The 12409-nt window shown below is 42.1% G+C and overlaps 1 protein-coding gene across 7 annotated transcripts in view; it reads left to right on the forward strand.

Annotated features, from left to right (window-relative positions):
* Positions 1–12409, forward strand: part of CREB5 (cAMP responsive element binding protein 5) — a 396047-nt gene that overhangs the window by 144936 nt on the left and 238702 nt on the right. For all 7 annotated transcript variants that reach the window (XM_014841040.3, XM_070511214.1, XM_070511188.1 and 4 more), the window contains one exon: positions 5385–5557. In XM_014841040.3, the coding sequence (XP_014696526.1) occupies positions 5385–5557 (173 nt within the window). The remainder of the gene's footprint in view (positions 1–5384; positions 5558–12409) is intronic.

Genomic DNA, 12409 nt, shown 5'->3' on the forward strand with positions numbered 1-12409 from the left:
CACTGAGTATGCAATCAAGACTCATTATTCCGCTGGTTCTCATCCCATTCACACCCTTTATGTCTCAGAACAACAGTGAATGGAGAGCAAGGTATGTTGCAGGACATGAAGGGAGGAAGAAGTCAAAGGGTATGTGGAGAAATCTGAACCAAAGAGGAAAAAATTTAGGTGAAGATCATTTGTCTGTGGAGCTTTCACCTTTGATGTTTGGGAAATTTTACTTTTTGTTAGATCCGTTTCTTAAATCATGATCCCTTGGGTCTGGCAGAAAGCTATAATTTTCGGAAGACTCATTTCTGCAAAAGCTTATGGTTATGGAGAAAAATCAATGTTTGTAGGCCCATGAATTAGAGTCTAAAAAGGCTGTTTGGATATTTAGTGTCTCATAAAATGTAACACAGAAAGAGACTTGTGAAGTATCAGAGCTGGAAAAGCTCGTGGAGACCATGTGGTCCAACCCCCTCCTTTTAGTGATGAGGCCAGAGGACTGAAGGAAATTGAATGATTTATCCAGGTTACATGGCTACAAGGAAGGGTAAAGAGACTGGACTAGAAGAGACCTCCTAACTCCCAAGCCAGTATATTTTCAACATTATTCCATATTACTAATCATTTGAAAGCATTTGAGCCAAAATAGGATCCATGTATCATAAATGAGAGAATCTCAGCAATAGAAGAGCCCTTGGGAGGTCATCTAGTACCATCTCCCTCCTGATGCAAGAATTCTTTTGGTGACAACCTTGACAAATGGCCAGTGGTGCCTACTGGCTTAACTCCAATGCCAGGAAGCTCAGTATTTTACAAGGCAACTTGTTTTGTCTTTGGATATCTCTACGTATTGGCAAATTTATCCTGACAAAAGATCAAATTTAAAGCGTTGGTCCTGAAGGAATGAAACTGGCCAGAGGTGAATGGCATGGTATTAGTGATGGTGAGAAGTTTTACTCTTTTTCTTATCTTAAAATGAGAGTAATACTGCCTACCTGGTAGGGTCATGGTGAAGATTAGAGGTACAGTTTATAAAGCATCTACCATAGTGGCTGCTTCAAAATAGGTACTCAAATTGTCGTTATTATTGGCTTTTATCATCATGATCCCATTTTTTGAAATTATGCCCTCTGGAGCAACATAGACTGTGTCTAATTCCACAAATATTTGAAGGCAGTTAGCTCGACCCTCTAAGTCTTCTCTCCTTTAGACTAAATATTCCCTGATTCTTCTAAGGTTCTTCCTGTGATGCATTTTGGATGCCTTCATTGCTTTCATTCCCTCCTATTTGTCAATTTGCCTCTTAAAATGTGGTGGCCAAATGTGGTCAGTCCCACGTGCTCTATAGTGGAATAATTGCTTCCCTTGTTTTGGACATTGCACTTCTCCTACAACAACCTAGATTTATGTTAGCATTTTTGGAGGCCAGATCACAGAGTTGGCTCAAGTAAAATCTGATTCGACAATCCAGAACATTAGCTATGCCTCCCAACATTGTGTCAACCACAGATTTGACAAGCATGGTTTTTACATCTTCGTCCAAGCTGTTGATAAAAATGTTGAACAAGAAAAGGCCAAAGGCTGGGCCTCAAGGAACACCTCCGATCCTTCTCTGCATATTGACATCCATCCACTGGTTTGGTGACAATGTTTCACCGGCTCCAAAGCTACGCAACTATAGAAGCAAAAATAACTCAGCAAGATATAGTCACTCTTTGTGTTTTTGAAATTGGATATTTAATTTATCCAGAGGTAAAATGCCATTCTTTTATCAATGAAGACAGGTTTTGAACCCATAATTGGGAAAATGTGAACTCAGAAAATAATTCCATGTTTGAGTTGCTATGTAATGCTTTAAGAAAAAAAAAATCATCTTCTCTTAATGTGAAAAGATACTGCTTGCCTAATTGTTTATTTTTCCAAAATGTTTTGAAATTACTCTCTGGGTCTGGGGGAAGGAAGCTGGAGAATTTGCAGATTTCATGTATGGGAAAGAAAGGAAGTTATTGAAGAATTAGAATCGAACTTTTAGGAGCCTTTTTCATCTCTGGTGGAGATCACAGAGACAAAGAGATGTCTTAAAAATGTTGGTAGGGGAGAGTGCGAGGTATATTCCTAGATAGTCTTTTTTTATCCTTTTTAATGATTCTCAAAGATCCTTAAACTTTTGAGAGGAGAGGGACCCCTTTCTCTCATTTCACGTGCTTTACCCTGAAGAAATCAAACTAATTACATTGTACTGCAGCACAAGTCAGTTTTTCTTGGTTTTCACGGTGGAGATAAAGAATGGTTGTCACCATGATTTGAACCAAAGTGCTCAAAGACTTGAAGCTCGCCTCTTGGTAATTCCTCCAAGGGCTCACTGAATATTTTCTCAAAGGCTTTACTTTCCAATCTACATACAATGTTTGTGGTTTTCCTCTTAAGTCTGATTCTTTATATTTCCCCAGCCCATAATCAAACAAGCACTTTAACATCTAAAACTCTATTATTGTGAGCACACTTTGAGATTTCAAGGTAAACAGACGAGAAGTGAGCACTCTCAAAAATTGCCCAGGGAATAAAGGATAAGATTTCATCATACTGAATATTCTAGGAATGTGATTTTATAGTTTATATGTTTACTCAATATTTATTGAGCACCTACCACATGCCAGGCACTGACCTATACAGTGGAGACACAATGGGGATTAAAGTCAGATTTAGTCCCTTCTCTCATTGCACTTATATTCTAGAGGAAGAAACAGATATTAATCAAATAATCAAAACTAATTGTAAACTTGTGAAAAGTACTATGAAGGAGAGGGAGATGGTGCCCATCGTTGGGTAGATCAGGGAAGGTTTCCTCACAAGATGATTAATCTGAGATTTGAAAGTGGAGTCAGAGGAAGAGCGCAGGTAGCAGAAAACAGCACGTTCCAAGATCTGTGCTGAAATGAAGCATGGTCACTAGGAGGGCAGGAAAATTCCAGTAAGATAGGATGTATCACAGAGAACAAGAGTGAAGGCAGTGTGAGATGAGCTGGGGAGGTAGAAGTGTCCCCTTGGAGGTCACACAAAGAGTGTTGCTAGTGTCTTCTGAACCATGGGAAGCCATCTGAGAAGTTTGCAGGGGGAAGTGTAAGGTGAGTTGTGTGTGATGTGATCAGTTTTGGCTTTTGAAAAGATGACTGTGGCTGTGGTATGGAAAAGAGGAGGAAGGAAAGCCAGAGTAAGTGACAGAAGAGTTAGGAGACCACTATCTAGTCCAGGAGAGGAGATGATGGTGATTGGGTGTAAGTTGGTGGAAGGAGAGATGGAAAGATAGAAAGAGATGAAGGATGCTTAGGTTGAATTTGTAGTATTGGGGGACTGCATGGGGGGGTGTTGGAAAAGAGGTGCCAAAGGTAACTCAAGGACGGTTCATACACTTTATATTCTTATTGGTAAATTTAAAGATTATTTAAAAAAATAATTATACGGCTCTATTGATAAACTTTGGTAGAACAACACAATAGAAATAATTCTAAAAGGAGAGTCATAAATCCTTCTGCGCCTCAGACGTATTATTGACAAAGTAGATGACTGTGAGTAAGCAAATAAAAAATTTTGACTATCTTTGAAGAGCCAAACAATGGAAAAAACACTGCTTATAATTGTTTACTTCATCACACCTCATTAAAACCTGGGGAAATAAGTTTTCTAAGGTTCACTTTCAAAAGAAATAACACAATTATATTTATTTTCATTATTATTTTTAGTTCAATTCTCTACGTCTCTAGATCCTATAATAAGAACTCAAGCATCTCCCTGCACTGTCACCCGAACACAAATCACCACTTCCTTTCATCTTACTTTAACCAACCACAATATTTTTCTGTGTCAGAAAAACCTTCCAGTATATAAGAGGAACTTTTGGCTCTTGTGTGTATGTATAAACCTGTTCATACCTTTGGGATCCCAGGACAACACAGTCGGCTCACAGTCTAAGCCAGGTGCCCAGTTTCCATCTGGACCTCTGACAAACTGTGTGGTCAGGATTTAGAAATCAGAAACCTGGGAAAGGTGCAATGTGATGGACACAACCACCCCAAATACCATATATGTTATCACCATCATTTAACACGTAGTGCAGGAAATCCTGTTCTTTGCAGAAGAACTTCAAAGAACCACTTCTAGTTCTCCAGGGTAACATTTATTTTTCTCTGTACTAACCCCAAAGCGCAGACAGATATATATTTTTCCTCTAGTAAATTGCTGGTGACACTCCATTTCTTTCCTGTCATCCTCAACCCATTGTCCAACTGACCTCTCGAATTCCCCTCCCCTCCTGGGCTGAATCGCTGTACCTAGCTGTTTACAGAAGCCCGCTTACTTACTTTGCTTCGAGCTGCACGTTCTCGTTCTTTGCTAGGTTCTAAATTTCTCACATTTCAGCGCCACCGCGATTACCGGCCCTCTTCTCTCTCAGAGTGAATCCTCTCTGTGGTCCCAGTGACTTTCTTTTCTCGGAAGAGCTTTCTTTTAAGCCAGCCTTGTCTTGTGTATTTTACCTTACTTTTGAATTTTAAACAAAGAAGCTTTCATTCAAGTCACCGGAAATAAATACAGGATATTCGGTCCCTTAAGTGACTCAGTTGTCTCATTTGTCCCTTCGCTAGTTTATTCATGCAGTGAACGTGCACTGAATGCCCACTCCGCGCCAAGCATCATGGGATAGAGTTGTGAACGCTCATTCTAGAGGAAAAGGCAGTGAAGAAGGAAACAGACAAGCAGTTATCATTCTGTGTTCCATTATTCTATTAAATTGTTCGATAATGATTTTATGGAAATATAGTGAAAAGTTGCAACTCTTGCTCTTGTCATTGGATCTCCAAAACCCTGCTGTATGTTCCAATCATCCATCCTCATTACCAATTTATGGAGAATTATGATTTGGAAAAGTAGTAGTTTTCCAGAAAAAAAAAAATAGGTGGTTACCTACTCTTATAGGACTGAAAAAGAAAAAAATAACCCAGTGTGCTTGACATTCTAAGCAGGATGCCAAACAGCTCTTCGCTAAATCACAGTATTATGCACTTACCACAGAAATCATTTTCAGTGCAGAATATATCACACCCAGTCAGAGAAGATATGTGCTAAATGTCCCTGATGTAAACCTCACATCAGGATGGCGGCAGAGTGATTAGGGAACTTCAAGGTATTTTCTTATGTGCTTTATTCTTAGGGTGAATAGTTATTTTTCATCTCCTTGTAGCTGTAAGTTATGACAAGATGAATGGACCCATGGCTTGCCAGAAGCCATGACTCTGTATTTAGTGGACGTGACCAGATTCCTAATTTTGGCCTTTGAGAGCTTGAGAGTAGACTCAAACATTGACTTCTTCTGACCTTTCCCCTCTGTCTTCTTTGGGCAGAATATCTCGATGCATAACACAGTTGGTGGGGCCATGGCGGGGCCCGGAGCTCACCAGCTTGGCAGCACCCGGATGCCCAACCATGACACCAGCGTTGTGATTCAGCAAGCCATGCCGTCGCCCCAGTCCAGCTCTGTCATCACACAGGCACCTTCTACCAACCGCCAGATCGGGTAAGGAGACTTCCTCGGCTGTCTCTGAGTCCTGGCTGGAGCTCAGGGAATATCCTGGACTTTCTCCTTGTTTCTGGTGCTCAGATTGGATGAGTCAGAAGTAGGTTCTCCTGGCTGGGTGATATTGCCTAGTACTCAGAGTGATGCTATTGATGGGAGAAGGGAGGGAGAGTCTCCGCTTGGTGGAAGCTGTTTGATCCTGGACTTTGGGGGGAAAAGCAAGTCATTCTGTGTCATCATTTCTCTAAAGAAGACTTGTGAACTTTAAGATGACTGTGGGAAGCAGCAGGGGTGATTCGGAGACCAGAGCATAGTTCTCAGGAAAAATGCTTGAGAAGGGAGGAAGGAAGTTTCACCAGCCCAGGCTCCTCCCCAACAGAGCATGTCCTTCCCTTTCTAGGACCTACTGGGCCCATCACCTGTGTCTTCTGTGTGTTTGCACAGTCCTCTTTCCCTCTGATTATTCTTCCTTGCTTCATTTTTTTCCCCTGCTTTTTCTTCCCAAATCCCCCCAGTACATAGTTGTATATATTTTAGTTGTGGGTCCTTCTAGTTGTGGCATGTGGGACGCCACCTCAACATGGCCTGATGAGCAGTGGCGTATCCGCGCCCAGGATCCAAACTGGCAAAACCCTGGGCCGCTGAAGTGGAGCCACGAACTCAACCACTCGGCCCACAGAGCCGGCCCCTCCTTGCTTCTTTTCCTTGTTAATACCTCCTTATCAGCTCTCCCCTCCCTCTGCAATGGTCCATACTTGTTCCTGGAGTAGACTAAACAAAAAGAGGAGGCCCTTTCCCTCTCATTTACATAAAAAAGGCAATACTGAGGCAGTGATAAAAATTGGTAGGAAGGTCTGTTATAATCCCAGACACTCTGTATTATGGGATGGATAGGGCTCTCACTTCTGAGTGTCATGTGATAGCTCTTGCTTCTTACCCCTCAGAGTGTGGTCTGAGGACCAGCAGCACGGGTGTTACCAAGAGCTTCTTAGAAATGCAGAATCTTTGGCCTAGCTCCCTTATCTCCAGGATGAGGATGTTGTCTCTTCTTTCCACTCTCACAAGAGGAGAGTGAAGAGGAGATAAAAGATTTAGGAGCACTCAGGTTCTTAGGAAGAAAAGGTAGTAACGTAAGCCAAAGAGCTCTGATAAATTTATATTGCTGGATGCTGAGAACTGCTTGCTCTATGTTCCCAGAATTCTCTGTTTAAAATAGGAAAGGGAGCTTGCTGTGTTTGGTAGATGCATCAGAACTTAATTTGAATATTTAGTTGAATATTAGGTGTGGTGATTTTTTTTTAAAAAACTAGAAGCTGTCCCACAATTTGTCAGTGTGCTTTCCCCTCTTATTTTTAATGCATATAGGAATTCCAGACCAAAAGTGAACCCTGAGAACAACACTGGCTTATTCCTCCTTAGAATGCTCTAGAAGGGGTGCCTTGTCTCTCACTTTTCTTAGCTTATTGGATGGGTTGTGACATGTGAAGACCCACCTTACAAATGAGACTTGCGGGCAATGACTATTTGTGAGTTGGCCTTGGGTACATTTGGTTTCCCATTCAAAAAACAGCAAATTAATCTGGCCATTTGAATGTTTGGCTTTGTTGGAAGAAGCCAATGCTAAATTAACAAGTGTCTCTGTTAAAGATTTCTTTTCTTCTCAAATGACTATGGGAGTAAATGTTGCTGCCATCTAAAGCAAGAACCTATAATATACTAAGAGGGTGGAGTGGGTTCATTAAAGACAGCATCTAAATCTCAAAGAATGCCTTCACTCTAGTGGCTTGGCTTTGGGCAGACAATTCACAGTTAGGCCAGCTAATTATAATTATTTTATTTTTCTTTCAAGGGGAAAAAACATAAAATGTGCTAGAGTTTACTAGCAGTTTTACAACATTCCTTTACCCCCTGGAGGTCTCCTCCCCCGAGCCCCCCCCGACCTTGGAGGCCGTTAGTATATGGCAATTGTTAGTACAATGCTGGTTTTTGTGAAACAATCTTTTAAGGGTTAGCACTAAATTGTAAGATGGATGTTGACTCTGTCAATAATTTACCCAGCTGGTCCAGGGCTGTACAGTTGGGTGACATTTCTAGGCTGTGTCACTGTGCCTGCATGGGTGGGGGTGTTTCTCTGGTACTTGTGACCTCCCAACCCACTTCATCTTCCCATTTATTCCCAATCCTGGGGTGTTGTATGTCTTTGCTGGTGTGTTGTAGGAGATAATTGTCACTTTTAGGACTCTGTCTCATTGCCAAGTTTGAGGGAGCCTGTTTCTTTTGTTCAGATCCTTCCCTGTCAGGCTTACCATGTTGATTCCAAGCACACATCCTGTCATTTCCATTTTCTCCATGTGACCCATCCAAAACCTTGCCCGGATGATCATGGGAGCTCAGCAAGGAACAACCCAACCCATCTCACCAGTGGATTCAGAATGAAACTCTAGGTGGTAACATTTGGGGATGGTTGACTCTTTTATTTCTCTCAGCAAAGAGGAAATGAGTACTTATTTTAAAACATGAGTCCCCTCTGGAGACTGTGTCTTTAAATGAGCATTTGAAATTGCAGATAGTTTTTTTTTTTTTCTGAGGCTGCACAGAACCATATTGTAGTAATATTCTGATTTTTATCACAACCTCAAATATTTAAGTGTCAAAATCTGGCCAAGCCACCTGCAAATGTTTGCCATGGCTACTGGCCAACAAAAACAGCAAACAGCAATGAAAGTCTTCATTCAGGCTCAGCGCTTAAGCTGCATCCAGCCAGAGAGGCTGGGACCCACCTGTGCCCACGCACAGTGCTCTTTTGCTGTAGCCAGTGGGTGTGTTCACCACTGGAACTTTGGGGGGAGGGAAGTGCCTGTCTCCCGCTCCCCCTCTTTCCTTCCCTCCTACCAATGCCAACCCCACTTTTGCTCTCTTTTCTGGCCCCTCTTTTCGTGCCGTATTTAAGCTTAGAGGCTTGAATGTATTGGGAGTGGTATTGACATGAAGGACTGGGAAATGGGAGCAGTGCTTGTTCTCAGGGAAGATTTTGGGGACAAAGTATGTGCATCCTTGTGAACATTTGATTTTCATACTTTTTGAGCCAGTGCTGAGCCAAAGTAGACCAGAATGAGTATAAATGCAAAAATCCAAAGAAATCAGGTTAAAAGTAGGTGGACAAGCAACACGAGCAACTTCCATTCCATCCCATATCACCCCCTTCCATGCCCTGTGTCCAATTCTGTCAAAATAGTGCTGTTATCCCAATAGAAACTGGAGGTAAGTATAAATATCCCAAATTGCACTCGTGTGGTTAGGCAGGCTAGAAAAACACACGGCACTGCAGAGTGTGGGAGGCATCCCCAAACTAGTGACTACTTGTGCTTTGTCAAACTGGCAGACGCTCTGTCGGGAAGAGTGTCTTTGGCTGATTGATGGGAGCATTTTAGGAGATAAGTTTTCCAGATGGAAAAAAAAGAAGTGAGCCACGGGCTGTGGGGGAGACAAGTGAGACAGAAAACAAGCATGTGTTAAATATAGATGAAATCGATTCAGCCTTGGACCAAATATGTGGCAGATTCCAAGCAGTATCTCTACTCCAGTCATTTTTATTAGATATCATGTAACAGGCGCATTAATTCAGGAGCAACTCAGCAAAACCTGGGAAAATGGTGGATGAGCTGGTAGTGGTGGCGTAAATTATCTCTCTCTCTGATTCTTATTCTCTCTTTCTTCCTCTCTCTCTGTCTCTCCTCACGAGACATTTTTGCAAGAACTAATCATCAGTTGAGTAGGTGGCTATCATCTTAACAGACTTCAACTTTCTTAAAAAAGCCTATTTCTCTTCATGGAGTAAATGTTAGTAGATAATTCATACTCAGTAATTCTTCAGGAGAGCAATGAAGATAATATGGAGTGTGGGTTCTACAAGAATGGATCTCAGTACAGAGTTCTGACAGGTTACGGGAGACATTGCCAAGAGAGTCCACAAATTTTCTTCCTGTATGCAAAATGTTCTACAAATTTAATTCTATGTATGGAGTTGGACAAATATATGAGCTCGTTAGATTATTGGTGAAAGTTATTTGAGAGTAATTGTTTACAGTGAAAGTGTGACGCATCTGACGTCAGAATAGACAAATGTTCGTACCAACATTTGCTGATATTTGGACAAAAGATGTCTGGCCCATTGTGGAATATTCTTGTTAAGATATCAGGAAACTTGAAAATATGTTCAACCACATGTCTGTATGAAGCCATGTATGCATGAAACCTCTCCCTGACTTTATACCAATTTTAGTCCTGGCATATGTACATCCATTTGATGTGCAGCTATGTTAGCTATTTGGTCATAAACCCTATTTGCATGGGCTCTAGCTAACCATATAGAGCTAATACTTAGCCAGAAATGTATGTAAAATATGATAGAAGCAAATCTTGTTTTATGTAAAAATTAAGAGGAGCTGATACTCATCATCCATTGTCCCTTCTCTCACCCTTTCTGTGCTGCTTTCTCTCTTTTCTCCTTGCCATCTATGACACAATGTGTCGTGCAGAATATTAGGTGTAGCTCAGTGGACATGATCAAGGAAAACAATAATGACAACAAAATAACAGTAATAATAATAATGAAAAGGAAAACATTACATCTCAGAACTTGTTGGTGTCAAAAACGGTGCTACCCTTCCTTTTGGGGAAAGTTCTGTGGCTTTGTTCTATCAGGTGATATTGCTGCTTGAGATTTCTATTGAGATGTGAATGTTAATTGATTCAAGGGTTTTTGTGTCATTGTTGCATTGAGGAAAAAAAAGGAGCGAGGTCAGTAAATGATGCTGTCACAGAAAGGCGCAATTAAAGACTTAAATAACAAAGCAGCTTACAGTTTAAGAATGTGCTTGCTCTATAAATGCATAGGTTGTATAAATACATTATTAGGAGTTTTCTTAAACTCCACAAATCAACTGAGCGTGATTAAAACTGTCATTGCCCGCTGCAGGTTAATGCCAGTGACATCCAGGCCAGCCTTCTTCCTGCTGGAGGCAGCAGGCCGGTGGGTCCCAGGTTATCACTGGCCCACAGCCCTTCACCAGGACAGTTTGAAGCCCCCCTTTGAGTAATTCAGACCAGAAGCCATTATTTCCTGCTTTGTGTTTTGCTGAATATCACGGCTATGAACATTGCTTTATTGTTAGAAAGTTGCTGGATCTTTCACAGCCCCGAGAACATTTACGAGGGCCCTTCAGGGGGATGCTTTCTGGGAGGGTTGACGGACTTAACCATATGGCTCCCGTTAAATCCCATGCAGAGCCTTGAGAAATTACCTCTGACAAGGGGGCCAGCAGCCTTCCACTCACAGAGTTTTATGTGTGGAACAAAACATTAAGTATTGATACTTGAGGAAATATAAGGTTTCTTAACATTCAAAAGTTGTAACACCACATGGTACTCTGGGCAGTCGAAGGGGGCAGAGCCAGCACACCAGAGCACGTGGCTGTGTGTCCCAAGCAGCAGAAAAATACCCCTGCTCTCGTCTCTGAATGTGGCTCCTGCCTCTGATTCCTCAGGCAAGCCTGTGTGTCTCAGTGTCTCAGCTGCTCACCTGAAACACAGCAAGGCTAGTATTCTAGTCAGCTCAGGCTGCTATAAGAAAATACCATAGACCCAGTGGCTTAAACAACAGACATTTATTCTTACAGTTCTGGAGGCTGCAAAGTCTAAGGTCAAGGTACCGGCAGATTTGGTTTCTGGCGAGGGCTCTTTTCTTGCCTTGCAGATGGCTTCCATCTTGCTGTGTGCTCACCTGACCTTTACTTTGTGCATGCAGAGAGAGAGAGAGAGAACTCTCGTGTCTCTTCTTCTTATGAAGACACAAATCCCATTATGGGGACTCTACTCTCATGACCTCATCTAAACTTAATTACCTCCCAAAGGCCCCACCTCCTAATACCATCACAAGGAGAATTGGGACATCAACATATGAATTTGGGGGAAGCACAAACGTTCAGTCCATAACAGCTAGTCTACTTGGGAGAAAAATTGGAGGTCATTCCTCAATTTATTAGAAAAGCCCTGGATTAACAGGCTGATACTGAAGAGAAGGAAGGAAGCTGACATTTATCCTACATCTACTATGTGCCAGGCACTGATCTAGCTTTTCACGTTGTTTCCTACAATTCTCCAAGAGCCCCGAGAGGTAGACATTATTTAGTCCAGTTTTATTGCTCAAAGAAGAGAAGTAACTTGTCCAAAGTCATTGAGCCAGTGAGATGAGCAGAGTTTTGAACGTAGGTCTGTTGAAGTCCATAGCACATGCCTTCCCTGTGTTCCTGCCCATAGCAATCCCAGGGCCGTGGAAGATGCATGAGCGTGGGTAGACACATCTATGCGCAGGAGTTGGCTAATGCTCAGTCTGTCTGGTTACAGTGTGACGAGCTTCTGTGCTTTCACATACCTGTGGGGTGGTCAGGGCAGAGGTAAACAGACTGAGTTGTCAGCAGCTGCTTCAGTTTTTCAGGAGAAATATGCAGGAGTTCCCTGGACTGCAAGGAAGCGAGATTAGAGACTGTCTTGAGCACCTGGATGCAGAGAGTGGGCCTGTACCTGGGAGATCTCCTGGCCAAATTCCTTCATTTGTAAAAAAACCAAAGTCACCACAGAAAGTGACTGCCCTTTCTCCAACCATTTGGTCGCTCCACATTTGGCTTCTTGGTTTGCAGGAAGACCCTTGTCCTCCACCGGATGAAGTATGCCTTTCAGACGTATTCTGATTCCTATTGTGGATAGGTGACTTTGCCTGTGACCTCTTCTTAGAGGAGGATTTTGTTTCTGGATCTTATGAACAGAAGCCCTGCTCACAAAGTTCCAGAAGCT

This window comes from Equus asinus, chromosome 1 (assembly GCF_041296235.1).
Source record: "Equus asinus isolate D_3611 breed Donkey chromosome 1, EquAss-T2T_v2, whole genome shotgun sequence".
NCBI classification, from domain to species: Eukaryota; Metazoa; Chordata; class Mammalia; order Perissodactyla; family Equidae; genus Equus; species Equus asinus.